Source organism: Orbicella franksi, chromosome 2 (assembly GCF_964199315.1).
Source record: "Orbicella franksi chromosome 2, jaOrbFran1.1, whole genome shotgun sequence".
NCBI classification, from domain to species: domain Eukaryota; kingdom Metazoa; phylum Cnidaria; class Anthozoa; order Scleractinia; family Merulinidae; genus Orbicella; species Orbicella franksi.
Genome location: NC_138146.1, coordinates 9,738,201 through 9,758,467, shown reverse-complemented (window position 1 = coordinate 9,758,467; position 20,267 = coordinate 9,738,201). Strand labels below are relative to the sequence as shown.

Sequence of the window (20,267 nt, the reverse complement as noted above, 5' to 3'; positions counted from 1 at the left end):
GATATTACATGGACTATAGGCCACATGGGGATATGAAATTTATCTTCAAGTGTTGAAAATATTTCATACGTGAGCACAACCAACAACTCAGATCAGAAATCTCTTTCAACAAGAGAGAAATTTTTGATTTTTAGCCATTTAAGACGTTGCTGTATTTGCAAAAGTGCTTATTTAATTATTTGTTCAGTGCAGATAATCATTGTCCCAGATAACCAAAGTAAGTTCCAGATGTTAACACTATTTTCCAGCCGCCATATTTTACCTATTTAGAACTGAAATCGACATTTTTGAGCTTATAGGTTGCGTGAAATTAACATTTTGCTGTTTTCTAGGTGAAATCAACATCCTTTCCGTCACACGTTACATGAAATCAACATTTTTCCCTGTTTAGATGTGAAATCAACATTTTTGAGCTTATAGGCTGCGTTAAATTAACATTTTTCTGTTTCCTAAGTGAAATCAACATCCTTGCCGTCATGCGTTAACGTGAAATCAGCATTTTTACCTATTTAGACCTGAAATCAACATTTTTGAGCTTATACGTTGCGCGAAATTAACATTTTGCTGTTTTCTAACTGAAATCAACCTCCTTTCCGTCACGCGATAATGTGAAATCGACATTTTTACCTATTTAGACCCGAAATCAACATTTTTGAGCTTATATGTTGCGTGAAATTAACATTTTTCTGTTTCCTAAGTGAAATCAACATCCTTGCTGTCACGCGTTAACGTGAAATCAGCATTTTTACCTATTTAGACCTGAAATCTACATTTTTTGAGCTCATACGTAGCGTGAAATTAACATTTTGCTGTGTTCTAAGTAAAATCAACCTCCTTTCCGTCACGCGTTAATGTGAAATCAACATTTTTACCTATTTAGACCTGAAATCAACATTTTTGAGCTTATACGTTGCGTAAAATTAACATTTTGCTATTTTCTAAGTGAAATCAACAACCTTCCTGTCACGGGTTAATGTGAAATCAACATTTAAACCTTTTTTTGACCTAAAATCGACATTTTTGAGCTTTTACGTTGCGTGAAATTGACATTTTGCTGCTTTCTACAAGAAATCAACATCCTTGCCGTTGCGCACTGACACGAGTCAAGATTTTAACCACTTTTGACCTGAAATCAACAAATTTGAGCTTATATAAGTTGCGTGAAATTGACATTTTGCTGTTTTCTAAGTGAAATGAAAGTCCTTGCGGTCACGATTTTTTGTTATAATAAATCGAGGCGAGACTTCGACTCACAACAAAGGCTTGGCTTGGCTATTATAACAAAGGATCGGCTCTTGTTATCATAACAAAGGCCTGGCTCCGTTTATTTGAAGGACTCGGCGGGAAAAGGCATCAGGTATTTTAATCAAAAGTGAACTTTGTCGAAAATGTTCCAAATTTCGCATGTAGTTTTGTTCAGGTACTGTATGTTAAGCAATGTCCCATAATTTTCGCGCGAAAGTTCGCTTCATTTTTGAGATATTGCATATGCAATAAACCACTCGGTTTTCCCAACCTGTGTGCCTTTTTTGCATATGTTATTTCTCGAGAATGAAGAGCAATGCAGCAAAAAAACCTTCAGAGCAATGTTTTTCAGGTGAAACGAAGCCCACATGCCAAAATTCAGCTAGTTTTGAGCACTTTCAAAAATGGCCGAAAAATCCAGGGGACGTTCTTGCACATGGCCTTTCAATTGTGATATTATAGACAATAAATAAAGAAGACAGATCTCCAAGTTTAAGATGTGTGCGTTGTCCCAAAGTTGAGATATTTGTCGTGATGTTCTGCGCAAAATTGTAGAGCCTTGTATGAAGCCACCATGTTGGAGGACCTCCTTAGTCCTCTAATAATTATGGTGGCTGGAAAATAGTGTAAACATCTGGAACTTACTTTGGCGATCTAGACAACTGATTATCTGAACTGAACCAAAAAACATTTCCAAAAGCACTTTTCCTAAATAAATACTTTAACTCCTAACATGGCTAAAAATCACGAGATAAGTGTATATTTTTCAACAAAGGCAACTTTAGCTTATGTCACACACCGAAATTCAAAATGCGTTGGTTTCCAAACGAAAGACGCTATTGAGCTGGAAGGTTGTAAACAGATATAAATTTAGTACCTTTTATGCCTGATGAAGATAAAACCTTTAGGGGCTCTTTAGTTTTGGATTTGAGAATTTGATGACGCCATGTGCGCACACTCTATAGACTAAGTGAAACACTTGCGTCTGCGGTACATAAATAAAACATTAATAATTTCGTCCCCACTAACTTATATACAAGTAGCTCAGTGTGATAAGTGCCAGCTTGCCATGCGAGACACCTGGAGTTCAAATCCCAATGGTGACTATTGATTGTTTCCCCTTTTCCTTTTCCATGTGCACATCGGAATGCGTGAACTGCAAGGGCAGAACCAGCGCATGCCCATGGGAAAAACTGGATGAAACCGTGCAGTATCATGCTGTGTCAAAAACGTTTTCAGCAACCTTCTGATGATTTTAATCTGCTCAGTGTGTTTTGATAAGGTTTCAAATAAAAATCTCTTTGGTTTTGTGGTCTAATACTGAACAATACAAGGGAATACTGAAGAAAACAAAGACAAACAAGAGCATGAAGATACAGTCATTGAAGAACGCATGATTCGCCAGGTTTTGTCTTGGTCTCATTTTGTGCTTCGTTTGTTCCTGAGATGAATCCATAGGCAAACCTCATGCACTGCCTGTGCATCCACCCCATGAAACCCACGGCTGATGTACATACATGTATGATTGCAGTTAAAGAGGCTATTCAGCAAAAAGTTCATGTAGCGTGTAGGTTAGAATGACTGGGTTTTTCCTCCAGTCACATTTTTGTTCAATTTGTTTTTAGCTTAAATTAATGCTTCATATGTTGAATAATAAATTAGTCTATGAAGTATGCATCCTGAAGATAACAAAGGTGACAAACAATTTGACAAAACAGTGGTGACCCTCATTTACAATGATTATTTAACAAATACATGTATCCATTAGTGTAGGTTTATGTGTGAGAGGTCACAACTAACTAGTGGAGAAAATTGGACTTCATGCCATAAACAAAAGTGCACAAAAATTATTGAACTTTAATCTTTATCCAGGCCAGCTTTCATAATTCACACAAACTGGGAGTTGTGAGGAAAAGAAAAGTCCTGAATATTTCATGTGAAAGCAATTTTTTTTCAGAAATGTTAGCCATAAAACTAAAAGAAAATCTCCAAGAGTAAGAGACCGTATGGGAACATTTACCTTATTCTCACTAAATTTCATAATTTTCACGACTTTGGAAAAATCATGAAATTTAATACTCGCGAAAGACAGGACATGCGAAAATTAAAATCGTGAAATTTAATGCCTAAAATCTCGCTTGTGCAGTTGTCAAACAGAACATGACAAGAACAAAGTTTATCAGAGTGTAAATATACAGTACTGCTCAAAAGTAAGTTACCACCTCTCGTCTCGAGAGATGAGAGTCTTGTCTCGTGAGAACCACTGAAGCGTATATTTTGGAATAAATTACAAGCAGTTAGCTTGCGAGAAAACGATTAATTTCTCGTGACGCGGTGTAGTTTACCCCGTGAGAGCATCTGGTTTTGTGGGCTCTTGTTTTACACGCTGCTTCAAGGGAGCCAACTTTAACTTACAAGCGAAAAACTTAAATGAAAGTGATGAAAAATGAACATCAAAGAGGTTTGCCAAAACTCAAGTTCGGTGGTTGCTTTAATTATTTCATTGCAGCCTGTTGACTTTGCATAAATATGAACGACAGCTTTTAAGTGGAAACTTGCTTCGCAAGACCCAATACTATCATTGAAAATGAAGAAAGTGAATGGAAACATTGTTTTGTATTCTCAAATCAAGACATTGGTGAAAGTGCTTGAGTAATCGATGAGTAAAGTGTCAACAGTCTCCGGATTATTTTTACTTTGTACGTAGTGAATTTGCATAAGCGTGTGTGTCCTTTGAACTCACTTTTGAATTGTAAAACCGTTGTTTTCATATATAAAATTGAATGTAAACAATCTGAAAAATCGCAATATTAACCAACGGAAAGAGAACTTTGGTAAATCTGTACATGTTTCGTCTGACAGCAGGAAAGGAAGTGAATTTTTGATAATATAACAAATCGAAAATGTGACTTAATGCACGCGTCCCTTGCCAAAATAACAAACGCATGTGGCAGAAGCGGCAGGTATATTTTGCAGGTTGAAATTTAATAACAGGAAAACCGCTGGCACTTAAAAGAAATGTACAGGTGGTAGACTTACCATGACTGTTACACGACACTGTTTACAATCGCTCTGTAAGGTGGCTTCCACCTAAGTGCCAAACCAGCCAAAGCGATGGGAGGAGTATATTCCTATAATTTTAAGCCTGCAATGAATTATCGTTTTTGAAGAAACTTCTGAAGTATCATCTGAAATATCTGCAGAATTTGGTTTCTCCCCTGTGTGTACCAAAATGAAAGCACACTGAGCTTGTGCTAGTATATTCCATTGGTTAAAATCTTAAAACTTACATTATTTCATTTCTATATTTATTTGCTTCATTTATGATGGCAATCTTCTGTTGTTGAGGGAAGACCCGAGCCAAATCTGGAATTGATGGAAACATCAGTGGAGCAGCCATCCAGATGGCTTTGAAGAGATTTCACTGGTCTCATGTGATCAGCGTGTCGATCGATAAGTACTTATACCGGAGCGATTGTGTTTTCACTATGTGAAAGACGTGAACTACCTTATGTAAGAACCTCTGACGAGTATACAGGTTATAAATTATTTTTAGTGCCAGCGGTTTTCCAGTTATAATTGAGTTTCAACGTGCAACCTGCAACCTGGAAAATATACCTGCTGTAGCAGAAGTGTCCAAAGAATTGGAAGGTGAAATGGGATGCAGAAGACGTCAGTTTGAATACTGAAAGTTATGTTGATCTTAATTTCCTTGTTAAACGCCCTTACCAAGAAAGTCAAAGTCTGTTGAGCGATTGATAGAAAGATTGTGATCTTTTGGTCAAATTAGTTGTATTGATGTTGACTTTGCCTACATGTACATTGATCGATAAAAGGCTTTTGGAGAACCCTACAAACAAAGAGAAGCGTTTCAAAAATGAAATGGCTTTAAAGGAGTTTTTAATAGCAAATGCTGCAAGATAAGCTGTGTCACGGAACTCGCTTAGCTGCAAAGTTAGTAACGCACGTCGATCAGCGATCGAAACACAGTTATGAAAATTGTGAACCGCTCGAAGGCCAAGAAAAGTCCTGAAGGGTCCGTGTTTGCTTCTAAACATGACACTATTAACCTTTCTTTCATGTATACAGCACCTTTCCACTGAAGTGAAGTAAATGACTTCATTAATCGCGGTGTTTGCTTGGCGAAAGAAGCTGCTGGGATCGATCAGCAAAAGAAACAATTTCAGCGTACAGGTCTAGACACAGTGGAAGTCATGAATGATATGTTTTCGATTGAAAACTGAAAAATTTGCAGCAAATACATTCACAGATACCATTCTCAAGCCATGTGGGTTGAAAATTTCTGGAGTTACATCTCTTATGAACATAGTAAACATTGGAAATCCGGCGCAGGTGCTCACAAGCAAAGCTTCGTCAGATCCCACAAAGTTTTGCTGTGTTGTTGCTGCATTGTTTGCTTTACAATAGGCTATTAAAATCTTGCGAGAAGTTCAGGCAGCCGTACTTACAGTTTTTTAAAGTTCTCATGAGATGAGACTCGTCTTGCGAGATGAAAGTCTCATCTCGCAAGACGAGAATCTTGTCTCATGAGAAGATGGTAACTTACTTTTGAGCGGTACTGTACATGTAGATGTACCTATTGTGGAATACTGTACCTTATGCTTTGTCATGTTTGCTATCGTTTACAATGATGATCAATGATTTTTTCCAAGACCCCCCACACCTCTGGAAATTCCAATAAAACTTCACACATTTCTTTAAATTTTTTGATCTTACAGAACCCCCTCAACCCCCCAAGAAATTTCAATCCCTTCTGTGGGGGAGTATGGATATTTTCTGGACCTGTACAATTTACCTTTGTGGAGGTCTGTTTTAGTGCTTAAAAGTTGCAGATTTGTTTTTTCTTTGAATGCTCGGCCTTAGATTTGTCAAATTTTGTGCTTTCAAACTCGCTGCCTGTGGCCATGTTTTTCAGCACAAAGTTCGCTGGGAGATTATGACGTCAGTGCATTGTCAGACTTTCAACATGGCGGGCTGATGGCGGGTTTTTTGACCTACGTTGGGAGCATTAAAGCGTGTACAGTTTAAAGTTACAGATAAATAGGGTAGTATTTCTAATATAACACTATTTATAGCCTACCAGTATTGCGAAGACTTGAAATGCCACATTGTTGTGCATATGGCTGTAACAACGAGTCTAAGAAACAAACTGACACAGCTGGAAAAGGCGAAAACAAAGTCACGTTCCATCAGGTTCCGGAAACAGTTCAGGGGGAATTAAGAAAGAAGACGCTAATTGCAATTGGCTGGCCCAAAGAAAATTTACCAAAGTGTCCATATTTGTGTTCTCATCATTATGATCCAAGATGTTTCGATGAAAGTGTGGACCTGCGGAATAAGTTGTTGGGAGGGGCAAAATGGAAGTTGAAAGATGACACAGTTCCTATGACGTTTGCACACAAACCTGCACCGAAAGTGCGTGCCTCCAGTGTGGTGAGAGCGACCAAATGGAAGCATCAAGCGGTGAGAAGAACAGTTACTTTGCTTTGTTTGAACTGAACAAGTTCTTTTATCATGTAATTTATTAAAAGCTGAAATAAAAATATTCCATTAATGCATTATCTTGTTGTCTGTTTATTTCCTGCCTTTAACTTTCACTTAGCATTACAGCGTATGTATTTTTCTTTTGTTACCTCGCATCTATTATGAATGCTCATCTCAGTCCTCTCAAATAAGTACAGCACCAAGTTTAAATGAATATGAGGAATGCTTCAATACTTCTGCTGGTCTATGAAGATAATCTCAGGGAACTATTAAAATTGTGCCCAAAATCTGGTTCCCCAGTGATCAATGAGGAAATTGAGGAGAGACAAAATGAAGGGTTGCAATATTCTGTCGGCATAATTTGTTTAAATGGTTGTAACTTTACCTGGTAAACACAACCTTGTATTCCTGGAGATTTTTCAGTGGCATACACCTTTCAAAATTTCAGCAGTTTGCTTCTGTCATTAATTTGAAATCCACTGGAAAAGATTGCTACTATGCCTTAAGAGGAAATATGTCTTCCCTGTTATTGATGCTTGCTGGAAGAAAGAACAAAACAATCTAATTAACACTCTAAAAGACAGGGGAAGCCAGTGAAACTAGCTGGAGATAGCCGCTGTAATTCCCCAGGCCACAGTGCTACATATGGGACTCACACAATGTTGGATGTTCAAAGTGACAAGGTTGTAGACTTCACGGTTGTGTCAGTTTGTGAAGTAAAAAACTCAATGCTTTGGAAAAGAAAGGTTTTACAGAAACACTTAAAAGCATTGAGGAGGCAGGAGTGACTGTGGCAGGGGTTTCAACTGACTCTCATCCCCAAATTAAGAAATATATGAGAGAGGAACAAAAAGATAAGAAACACCATATTGATGATGGAATGCCTGCAAGAATGTCCAGAAAAAAAACTGTCGGCATCCTCAAAAAAGAAGGGCTGTGGAAAGTTGAGCCAATGGGTTCCCTCAATCACAAATCACTTTTGGTGGAGTATTAAGACTTGCCAGGGAAATGCAGAAATCCTGAAGGAGAAGTGGTTGTCAATAACAAACCATGTAGTAAATGGACATGATTTTCCAACCAACAGAGTGTTCAAAAAAATGCCAGCATAATGCTCTCATTGAAAGCGGGCGACGAAAAAAGTGGCTCACTCCAGGTTCTCCACCACACAATGAATTGTTAAAAATAGCTCGACACAAGGTTGCTCAAGACTCTTCCTCATCTTACTGACTGTGTATGCACCATAGCACTACAGGCATACCACTCCCTTTACCTTACACACTTACCTAAGCATACACACTATTCCCACAAGGTGATGGAGGAAGCAACAAAGCTCACTGCTCTTGATCATAATCACAATGTGACATGACAACAGGTAAGACAATAGCATGTACTGTACAATTGTTAAAAATTTATCCTAAAAATCACACAAGTGCTCTCTCAATGTCATGTAATTTGACCTGTAGTTAATCCAGTTGTTTCCCAAATTAGAGAGTACATGTATGTACCCCTATTGTTAACTATAATGTTCTTATCTACTTTTTGAAAACACACCCATTCCCTTGGTACTCAGGGTAGCAATGCAATATTCACTTGACAATTCAGCACTTAAAGTGTCCATACCGCCTACAGGGTTTTTGTGGTTTTGGTATCTCTATAACATCTAAAAATGCCTTCAAACCAAAAAAATGAATTCAGATGCTTTTTTTTGCCATGAAATCAAGCTTTAAATTTCCCGCTTCAGCACACCCAATGAAGTTGACTGCGTAATGAAAGATTGGTGACGAATGATGTCACTTCAGGAAGGTTTCAAAGCTTCATGCTTTTATTTTGCTTGCCTGACAACCCCATTGTTTCACCAACTTCAGTTTGTTTTTTGTCGATGAAAACTCCTCACCACTACTGAAACAAGTTACCTGAACTAGCAGGATTTGGCAAGTCCTGACTTGACGTCACAACCCATTCCGAAACCCAGACTCTTTTTTTGCACTGACTCACGGTCAACTTCACTGGGTTTGGTTGAAGCGGGAACTTTAAAGCTAGATTTTAGGGCATTAACATGTCGGAATCCAGTTTCTTTTCTTAGAATACCTTTCTACACATTATAGAGATACCAAAACTACAAAAACCCTGTTGGCTGTATAGGCACTTTATAGTGAACTTTATTCCACAAGTCAATACAAAATAAAAAATGGAATTTTTGTGGCCCATGATTTGACCAAACACCTATTGGGTAGGTCCGAAATGAAGCATGCACATATTAGGTAACACAGCCCTGGGATCACAGCTATGCTTTGTGATGTTTCAGGCAACAATCCAAAGTGGCCAGAGGAAAGGGTAGCTAAGATATAAAATTGCATGGAGCAAGGTTACTGGGTGACATGATGCTGAGCCTGTGCTGCAGGAAATGCTAAGTGATGTTATTGACAAAACTGAGGAAGTGAGCACCGCAAAATCACTAAATATGGTTACTATAAAAGTGAAACATGACATAGTAGCCCGGATTATAAATAACAACTGGTACACTTCATAAGAATAATTTTTTATATGGACATATTTTTAATGAATCACATGGGAGCTTAAATTAAATATATACGTACTCACTTGGAACTTCAGTAGCAGACAAATCCATGCCTTGCATCAAATATTTTATGCGGATAAGGGTTGTCTTAAGCACTGCTGCATTTAACCAAACTACCCTAAAATCATCTTGTTGTGTAATACAGGTAATTGGTTCGCTGTTAAAGTCAGCTAGTGCTGATGTTTCAGCAACCTCTTGACAACACAAACATTCTCTGGGTTGGCTCAATGTTGTTGTGGCACAGTTCGAACATTTGCACCACTCCAGGCTCAATAGACGTCAGCAACCTTCCTCGTTGCTGCCACCTGAATTTTTGTCTGAACTTGGATCACTGCTGCTTTTTTCTCCCTCTTCGTACTCTGGTTCAAATCAATATGGAGTCACTGAAAATTCCTCAGCAGACACCATATTGGAAGTCTTCGACACACAGTGACGTCACTAATTCCCATGAAACATTTCAGAAGAAAACATGGCGGTGTGCAGGACATTTTTTATCAAAAATGAACACTTTGCATTTGAATCATGTAATGAAATGTTGATTCAAAACCACTGGAATTGTTAGAGATAGGCATGAAGTATTATTTGACAACAAAACTATTTTTAAGCCGAGGTTCCCTTTAAAGAATAGAAAAAAAATTCACGAAATTTAATACACTTCAATTCTAATATCCTTTCAAAATCGCAAAATTTAATACTCACAAAATATGGCACTTGACTTTTCGCCAAATTAATACTGGGGAAATTTAGTGAGAATAAGGTAGTATCCGATAGATAGATATTGGACTGGCAGTGGAGCAATCTGATTGGTTGATTTTAGTTACTGTCCCTCTGAATTAACTTAGTCATAATTCATGTACAAATTTAGCAGCTTACCTCCTGATGCAATGTAATATCCACTGGGTGCATATACAGCAACAGTTGCCTCTTTGGCATGTTGACTGTACACATCACAAATTTTTGGATTCTGCATGTACAATAGAGGTTAAAAATTTTACTTTCATGAGCAAATAACAAAGTTCTTTATACATGTACAACAACTCTGCTTAGTTCAAATCACTTGAAACAAAATTAATGAAAAATGTACCTGTACTACATGCTTATTGATTAACATACCACAAAGTTCTAATAGTAATTATTAATAGTAATAACAACAATCTTTATTCACACTATTCAGGTACAAAAGGAAGGTAAGACAAAAAAGAAACTATAGAAAACATACTGATAGAGGTTATATAACTATATGTTCAATTTGAGTCAGTGTGCAACAGCCAAAGTAGCAAAGCTTTTGAGTTGGCTGCTGCTTATTTACAAATAAAGAAACGAAGGAACGAAGGGAACAAATAATAATTAAGACTAAACTAATTCACAAAGCAAGAAATGAAAATGGGAAGAAAATTTCACATTATCAGGGTTCAAAATTATCAGTAAATTATCAGGGCTCAAAATAATTTTCAGACCGTGGCTGTTCATGTTGCCAAAGAAATCTTAGCTAGGTCATATCCCGTTTCTGACCGCTCAAGTGATGAGGCCTATACACCCAAAAATATCATTTACTTGTACCAGTTGTTGTTGTAGACCATTTAAAAAGTGGCTTAATGTACAGAACAGCTTAAAACTTTACCAAAAATAGCTTTGGCAGGCCTCAGCAGCTCAATGAAGTGGCATGCTGTCAGTGGAATTCTTGCTTGCTGCCATTTTCACAGCAACGCTAGCCTCTGATCTTCGAAATCAAAAACTCGAAAAATGGGGCAGAGCAGAAGCTCAACAGAACAACAATGTCAATTTTGAACATCATCCTTTTTTGATCCTTTTTTCATGTTGTTGGACAAAGATTTACAGTGCTGTGTGCAGTACCGTGAACACCCAGACGGTTTTTTGACATTTTTTTGACATATATTTGACGAGTTTGATGCTTGGTAATTGGCAACTGGCCAATCAGGGAGCAGATAATCTTGTAAGGCGGAGTAGATCTCCCAGCGTGACATCCATGACAAAGACCATGGCAACATACCATGTGAAGGTGAAGTACGGGGAGGAAAGATTTAGTACTTTCTTGATCAAGGATATCTCCCTTGCTAAGCTTATGCAGGTGATAAAGCAAAACTGTTCAGCACTTGCACACTTACCCACTTCAAACATTCGTGTAAGATATCGCGACGAAGACGGCGATATGATGAATCTGTCGGAAGATCCAGATGATTTTGCTTTCGGCGAGATGCTAAGGAGTGCAAAAGAAGTCAAGGATCGGGACTACGGAAAGATTTTTCTTCAGGCAAGCGAAGTAGACTCGCCGCTGCCGAGAAAACTGAGATGATTGGACGTGGAAATGCCGAGTTCTTCCACTTCTAACAAATTCAAGTCGCTGCAACCAAAGCATTTGTCTTTCACACCAACACCTGGTGCACATCTCGCATCTACAACAGCTCCAAAAAATGCAGAGAAAAGTCCTTTGGACTGCCAGCGACAGGAAATGGGAGAAAATCTTAAGGTTTTGAAAGTACAAGTTACCAGCACAAAAGAAGAATTGGAGAAACTGAACAGTGAATCCAGACATTTTTAGTCGCTTAGTGATATTCGAGCTCGACTCTGTAACAACTGTTGTTACAGTGGTCACACAAAAGTAAAATGCTCAAAACCTCCTTGCACGGACATCGGTGGACGTAAAATCATAGAAAAGCATCCCAAACACAAAATGAAAATTAGCCAACTTCAGTGTGAAATTTGATCTCTGGAAAACAAGGCACAAGAAGAGGAAACCCATCTCAAAAGTTTCACAGCCGCACGTGAGCATGCAAAATCTTCGTTTTTCTTTGTTATGAGACCTAGATTGAAGGCACAAAATCAAGTAAAGTATGCGAACAGAAGCCGGTTGGATAGGGATCTGATTATTTTGCATAGAGCGCTCAAAAAGGTTCCCGACTGGTGTGAAGACAAAAACTGGAGACTTCCGATGATTATAGATCAATATGAGAAATCAAATGTAAACATCTATTTATAAATGGAGTGTATCACCACTCACAGGATAGAAGGCATCTTATTTCTCTTCTTGTAATGTTATGTTTTTAGGATTGAGTTATATTCCTCGTGTTGTTTTTCTCAAGTAAAATTAAGGTAAACTAAAGTGAACTCAACAGTTCCTGCACACTGATTTATTTGAATGTGGGGAGTATTTATCAAGGTCAGATAACAAACAACTCGGCTTCATAGCATTGTGAATTTCAGATTCTTGTTCATTTGTTGATTTTTCTGGAAAAATCAACTACTGTCAATCAACTACTGTTGTAGTTATTAGCCAAACAAATCTTCGTTTACATTCCGCTCTTGTAGTTGTACCTCTTGCGTTACTACGTCTATAATATGTATTTTGCAACTCAACAACGTCAACAAACAGCAAACTTTGTAAATATGATGTGTTGTGTTCACAGATATCATGTAACATTTTTCTTAGTTGAGTTTTCTGATCTGGTTTACAAAAAGGTAAAAAAAGTATTGCTCATAAAAAGCATCCACAGTGCTTGAAATATGCATATGAGCTATTGGCAGTAATGTTGAGCATCACCTGCACTATTGCGATTTTGGTTTAATTGACAGCTAACATCTGGTGGCAACGTAAAAATGCCTTTATCGCGTGGAAGCAATAGTCACAGGTGTTGAAATGTGGCGAGTAAGGTGGCTGAAATAATAGTCTTACACCGCAATCGACTAACATGTCCCTGAGCACTGGTTCAATGCGATGACCGTGGTGGAAGCCAAAATTATCCATGACCACGCAGTCTCACCGCTCAAGCACTGCACTCCCATCAGCTCGATGCTCTTGAAGAACTTCATCAAAGACGTTTAGCAGTTCAAATCCATTAGATGGACCGTCCAGTATATTGTAAAAATCAACGCCGGAAAATGAATGCAAAAGATTTCTAGTAAAATTTGCATTAGATGCTTAGCGCTGAATTTTGAAAGCAGCCTGTCCTAGTGGCGTACTCCGTTCATCCATTTTGGGACTAGGAAAGCCAACTCTAATGCCTTTGAGGGATGTATTTTGTTCATTGTCATGGTCTATCACTTTCTGTTCAAAACCGGGGCTCAAACAAATTTCCTGTGTGATTTGACGTTTGCCAAATCCATCATGATAAAGGTCCAACACTTGTTCTCTGTACATTGCAGGTATGGCTCTTCCATTATCAAAGCTTCCACCATACCTATTCAGTCACACTAGCTGAACATCAGCTAGTGCAAAATAGAATAAAAATACAATTTTGTTTGCGAGACAGCTGTCAGGTCGTAGAAAAAAAAAAAACGGATCGTCAAGCAAACCCGAGTTCAAATATTTTAGAAAAGGAAAACTTACAAGCATTTTGAACGTGAGTGTGTAGCATTGTAGAACTCTTGACCAATATGTCAGTATATCTTTCACAACCATGAGCTTTTAAAAGTCCAGCACTTTAGTCATGTTTGGTTTCCTGCCGAATTCTATCCCGCCTGTATCAACTCGTCAAAAATATGTCAAAAATATGTCAAAAATATGTCATAAAAAGGTCGAAAAAACTGTCTGGGTGTTCACGGTACCGCGCAGCACTGTAAAACTAAACTGTGACACAAGTACCGGTATATGTACATATAAAGATAAGTAAGGCAATATGGCTCAAACTGAGTTTTTCTATAGCCTTACAGGGCTGCAAGTGACTTAATTTTTCCTTTACCTACAGCTTGACCTTGTAGAAAAAGATGATCACACTTATCTGCTTTATGTGCAACAATAAGGTGATCTAGCTTCTTTGTGGATGTCCATGTGTCATAATATCGCTTACATACATGTAATCTAGATTTCAATTTAGTTTCAACTTTTTCTGACACTTACAGGACGCTGCAGAATTGCCCAAAAAGCTATGTATTAAATGGTAAATTTAATTCATTTAAGGTTACTGTAGACCTTCAGAGGTGCCTTCCGGAAAATGGTCACACCCTGTGGTGCGCTAATATCTAACGAACATTTTGGCCAAGTTTCGTTGAAATCCAATAAATCTACATACACTATTAATTCATTTGAATAGAGGTAATTCACGCAAAAATAAGCCTTAAGTTTTCAGCCTCAAAAGAAATTCACAGTTTTCGCACCTCACTGAAGCGGTTGTCAATGTGGCCATGCCGCCAACTAATGAAACGCAGCTTTAAACTTCCCAGTAGGCTACAATAATGCTTCCCAGGAATGAGTGTGCAATGTTTACATTTACAGTATATCTTTATATCTTACATTGTCTGCCGTGAAACATTCACAATCTAAACTGAATCAGCAGATAAATGATAAAGAAGGAAAAGGAAAAAAGAGGAATGCTAGCGGAATAGCCTTGAACAGGCCTACTCGGCGAGCCGAGTTGAGTGCGGATATTTACACATTTACGAAAAAACTAAACGCGCAATTCATCTGCCTTTTTGTTTTAGTAGATTATTGAAAAACACTCCATAAAGCAGTGGAAAGGAGCGTTTGGGGCAGTCTTGTCAGACATCAGCAATTAAATTTGTTGGTAATTCCGCAACCTTTGAGCCAGAAGAAGCTAGAGCAGGGCATCGACGAAACATTCGCTCGTGATTTGCGCTTGCGTTTAAATGTGGGAATGCGAAGCACCTAGTCTATCACTTAAGAGACGAAAACAATCAACAAAAGCGACGATTTCTCTGTAAGAAATTGCAAGACGTAATCAAAAGAAGCCAAATATGACTCCGTGGATGAGATCAGTTGCCACGAAAATTGTAACTGCTCAACTCAAAGGTTGACATATTTTAATTGGCTCATCAGAGTTTGTGGTTCATTGACTCGTTTTAAGAATTCACGTTTTTGTGGATAATGCGTCGCGTCTTAAGTTTTTGAAATAGTTTTTCTTGGAAAATTCAGATAAAGTAAAAGTCTTGAATTTTGTGTAAAAAAAAAAATTGGACAAAATAGGCCCTCGAAGGTCTACAGTAACCTTAAGCAGTGAAGAGCTTTAATAAAGGGTTGTTGCTACGTGATGGCGGCCAGCTAAATTTGCTGGCTGAGAAAGAGATGACCAGAGGCCCGGCCCAACTGGATACTAATATATTTTTGAGTAGCACTTCCTGACCTTATATGGTGCAAAAACATAATAATAGAAATTATTAAAAAAGAAGTCTGTCTCAATAAAACAAATTTTAAAATTTTCTCCAATGCATTGATTGAATCAGTGAAACTGATGAACTTATTTTCAGTTTTTGTTTTGTGTTTAAAATAATTATTATTTGTTTAATACACTCTATATACATGTACATGCATAGTAGGTTGCTTTTACTGTGACTGATGAAAATCTAGTAACTTGAATTTTCTCGCTTCTAAAGGATTAGAAGTTTAATACTGGCGTGCAAGTTAAACAAAGAACTTTATGCAAACTAAACAAAATAATTAACGAGGGCCAAATATTTCCTTTTATGGTCATGCAAAGATGGTTTCTCGTGCTGCAGGAGAAAAAGCAGCTAAACCTGTTCGACCTTATAAGCTACAGTACTATAGCTAGCAGAACATACTCCTCTACGATTACACAGAGATGTAATTTCACAAAGCTTTCTTAGAGCGGCTTTTCTAGATTCTTCACTTAAAAGTCCTTTAGTTCATGGCACGAACTTTGCGGAAATTAATTAAGGAAATTCCCTCACAGTTGAATGGTACTGTTTTAAACTTTTAACGCCTCAATAGTCATGAAATCTTTGTCTCCCGCTTGACTCATTTGTGGTTTGCGATGCTGCAGCATACATGTTCCTTACTTTAAGCTTTAGATTGAATTACGATGACTTAACTTATAATGGCTTGCAGAAATCTTAAGCTCACCTCTATATCGCGGATTATAACGTTGTTACCATTCGTATATAAGAAATTCTTCCCTTTAGGATCTCCCTTTAGGACTGTCGGTCTCCCTCTCACAGTCCTTGGCGAAGTAGCAAATATGTGTCCTGTAAACATTAACAAAGCTCACTGAAATGACCCAGACCTTTGAATGCACACAAGCACCTGAACGAGACGAGCTGCTGCAACTTGACCATGTAAATTGTTCACGCTATGGATTATAAATTAACGCAGATGTGAACCTTTGAAATAAATAAGGTGCTTACCTTGCTCAAAAGACATTATCGTTCCTGTTCTCTGTACCGGTCTTCTCTGAATCACAGAAATCCACTGTCTTAAAGTATTTGTGTTTTCCTGAGTCTCAGTCACACCTCTTCCCATTCTCGTCCCCAGTGCTACTCGTCTTAAAATATCGTTGACCACGTGACCAAAAGAAACGGATGTACGGTTGCAGTTATGTCCCATTTGTCCCATGTGGCATTTCCTCTGACGTAATGGAATATACGGAGCCAATCATATCATGCGTTCTATCTAATAACACGCAGCATAAGACTGGTAACTAAACTCCGTTGTAGTTTGGTCTTCGAGCAAAATCGAATTTTCGAGAGGTAGCTTATGGAAGCAGTATTTGACTTTGTAGGTCTTAACTCTGAACCAGAGTGACTCTGAACGTAAACATGCAGCGACTATTTGCAAGAATTGCATTTACATCACAAGATTTCTATCGGAAATTGACCGCTTAGGGTATTTTCAGTTTCAAATTCAACATGAAAGTTCGATCGAAGATTTAAACAGTGGTTGCTCTCCGGTTTGCGAACTGTGTGTTCCCGGCCAGCCAATATTAAACTCCGCGCTTCGATTATCTTCAAATCGTTCAGATCGTTCAATGATATTACAGAGGCAAAACAAAATCTCTGAGAAGCAGTGTAACCAATTTTAGTTTCGGTGTCATAAAACTACCACTCAAACTGCGCAATATTTCTCTATTCCCAATCTTGTCACTCACACGAAAGCCGGTTCGCGAAAGCCCTCTACTCAGTATAAGTTTGTTGAGGCTGATTGAACCTTTTTTGATTTGCCGTCTCCCGTAGCATCGAACATTTATTACAGAAAGTTTCTTGTCAAGTAGATTTTATGGCCGGAGTGCTTTCTAACTGTTCCTAGTTCGCTTTGCTTTACAAAACAGCAGTAGCTAGCAGTAGTACAGTCGAAAAACCACACAGCACTTTGTAGCCTATTCAAAACACCACAGAGCGCTTTGTGGCCAATGCAAAACACCACAAAGCGCTATGTGGTGTTTTATTTTGGGATTTAACATTGAAAACTGGATGGCTCGTTGACTCGCAAATATCTCACAGCTATTTTCTGAAATAATTTGGTTTTTCCAATTTTTCACACCACAAAGCGCTTTGTGGCCTATTCAAAACACCACAAAGCGCTTTGTGGTCGTCATCGTTATCATAGCGATTCTGTCAGTGGAAGTTATACTTTGCGGGCAAAACTGGCAGAGGGGCTCTCTTATTTTTACAGGGAGGTTGGCAAGATTTTCGCACCACCCCTTACATTAATTATGCATGCAATTTTTTGACTGACTCGTTCTTTTCACGATTGCTGTTTGAGTATAGTGTGATAGTTTGAGATAGTTGCATACATAATTAATGTATGGCGCTGTGCGGAAATCGTACCTGGAGGTTAGCCGAGTGCTCTTAAAGAAACCTCTGAAAGGAACCAATAGATTTTCGCAAACGTGCTGAGGCAGGTTATGTTAAACACCATTTCAATTTTTGTTTTTAGAAAGAAATATCACCGAATCTCCGATATAAGACTTGATACCCTTAAAAGTACTCGTTATGGTTATCCGGATAGAGCACTGACTGCTAATGAGATTTGCATTTCTGGTATCGACTGGAACTAGCTACAACGGGTGCCTGTTTTTAATCGGGAGAGACGATGAAATGAAAGCAGAAGGTTGAAAATTAGGAATTCAGTGATACCTCAACAACATATCACTTGTTTCGGTTGAAGAATCTTAGGGGGATTTATTATGTTCATTGATTTATAGCTCTATTGTTAGTCCTCGTTTGTAGGCACACCTCGCAGGAATAGACCAATTTCGATATATTTTAATTTCGAATTTTAAAAAATTCAGCCTAACACAATAGACCTCAGCACGAGGCTCTGGGGAATCAACCCCACAAACTCTTATAGTTATTCCCCAGAGCCTCGTACTGAGGTCTATTGTTTAAGCCTGAATTTTAAAGTTCTCACTCACTGACTCACTCATATCGAAATTGGGTTATTTAGCATTGAACATGGAATGAAACTTACGTCGGATACTGATATGGGTATTTCTTTTTTTTTACAAGTCTATAGATCTCGCCATAACATTGCAAGGTGAAGAACTCGACCAATGTTTCACCAACACGGACCTCATACTAGTTCAATAACATAATTCAGTTACGACAAAGATTACACATCCTTTATTTTATTTATGGCTAGACTGGAATTTATACAACTGGTGTTTTCATGAGCAGGTATAATTACCATTATCACTATCAACTGGAATCTTATAGATCTTTATACACAGGAATGAGCCAAAACAATCTGACTTGTGACCTTGAATTAATTGGCTTGAATTATCTGCAATGCTCACGGATGATACAAACCGTTGCTTTATCCAAACATTTTCGAAAATTATATTTTAGGGCCTGTTTTTAGCCTGTGTTGTAAAACCACTATAATCTTGAGATTTGTATTGTTACAAAGGCAAAATAAACAAATGCTATTGATCAATTTCCCATCAGCACAGAGTTTGATTAAGTTTCTAAGATACATATATTTAGCTAGCAACTGCATTCAAACACAAACAACATTGCATTTTAAGGCAGCCAATTTTATGCTTGAGGAAATCCACAAACTACTGCCTTTTACAAGCACCATCCACAGATTAAAGTCTTCAACCCCCACCCCTTACACCCTGCCCCATAAAAGTCTTGTTTAAACACCCACCGTTACACTGTATCTTGTAACCACAACTCACTGAAACTTAACATTTGCATTAAAATTACAAAGTTAAGCCCTCTTTAATCAACAGTATGGTGACACTTATCTTATTTTTTTTTTTACGGCATATGCTTTATTTCAAAATACAAACATTATTTACAACATGGTGTGTCTGTCAAGTACACATACACACTACTTACAAGACCAAAAAACATTGCAATTCAGTTCTATTTAAATGTTCCAATATCATTATGTATACCACCTACCCAAGGGAAAAGAGATATCTACCCTTAAAACACTAAATAAATAAAACTAACTAATTAGACTAGAACGGTGCCCTTGAAGGAGCATCTTCTTTACGATATTTAACTATTAGATGAATTTTAGTCTATGTTCTTCAACGTTATATTTTGTGTTTAATTTAGTGACAAAATCAGAGAGAGTAATTGAGCTATTGTGGAGTTTGCTGGTGTATATGTAATAGCGCATATTATACAACATGGTATAATAGAGTTTTCTTGACAGAGTTTTGTTTGCAATTGAAGAGGTGGGAAAAAGGCCAAATAAAGTTTCTCTAACAGACAGGTGTTTAGTATAATTAACGTTACTGAACCATTGAATAACTCTTCGCTGGAAAGCTTTTGAAAATTGGCAGTTAATAAAGGTATGTTCGATGGAGTCTTCATTTCCACAATATAAACAATCACTATCTTGTTTGATACTGAAGCGGCATAATTCTTTCTTATGGTGACACTTATATTGCTTCTTAATTTATTGCAAGTAACTATCACTGTGAATAATTTTATTATCTTTGTCTTGTTTCAAACAGATCCAATCAAAGCAGTATGGAGGTCTACATTAACAATGGTGGCATTTCACTAGACATGAAAAGACACATGATGTACATGTACCAAAAGCTGTTACATACAGCATAAAACTCTAAAAATGGAACTAAGCAATGGTCTTCCGAGAGTTTCTGTGGAAGTTAAGTCTTAAACAAGAACTTAGAAACCAAAGCAGTGAAGATCAATGAGGAATGGAAAGAGGAACACTCCACTTCTATATTTAACTCTGTAATCTTCATTTGAA

At 37.7% G+C, this 20,267-nt stretch overlaps 1 protein-coding gene and 1 pseudogene across 1 annotated transcript in view; one reads left to right on the top strand and one right to left on the bottom strand.

Moving 5' to 3' along the window:
- The window catches only part of LOC145479972 (WD repeat-containing protein 1-B-like), a 49,275-nt gene extending 32,611 nt beyond the window's left edge, over positions 1 to 16,664 (bottom strand). The window contains exons 1-3 of the mRNA XM_081458459.1: positions 16,442 to 16,664; positions 16,161 to 16,282; positions 10,202 to 10,292 (exon numbers count right to left, since the gene is read on the bottom strand). Of these exons, the coding sequence (XP_081314585.1) occupies positions 10,202 to 10,292; positions 16,161 to 16,282; positions 16,442 to 16,649 (421 nt within the window). The 5' untranslated portion in view covers positions 16,650 to 16,664. The remainder of the gene's footprint in view (positions 1 to 10,201; positions 10,293 to 16,160; positions 16,283 to 16,441) is intronic.
- LOC145480002 (uncharacterized) lies at positions 10,299 to 16,154 on the top strand (annotated as a pseudogene).
- Positions 16,665 to 20,267: the final 3,603 nt, after the last annotated feature.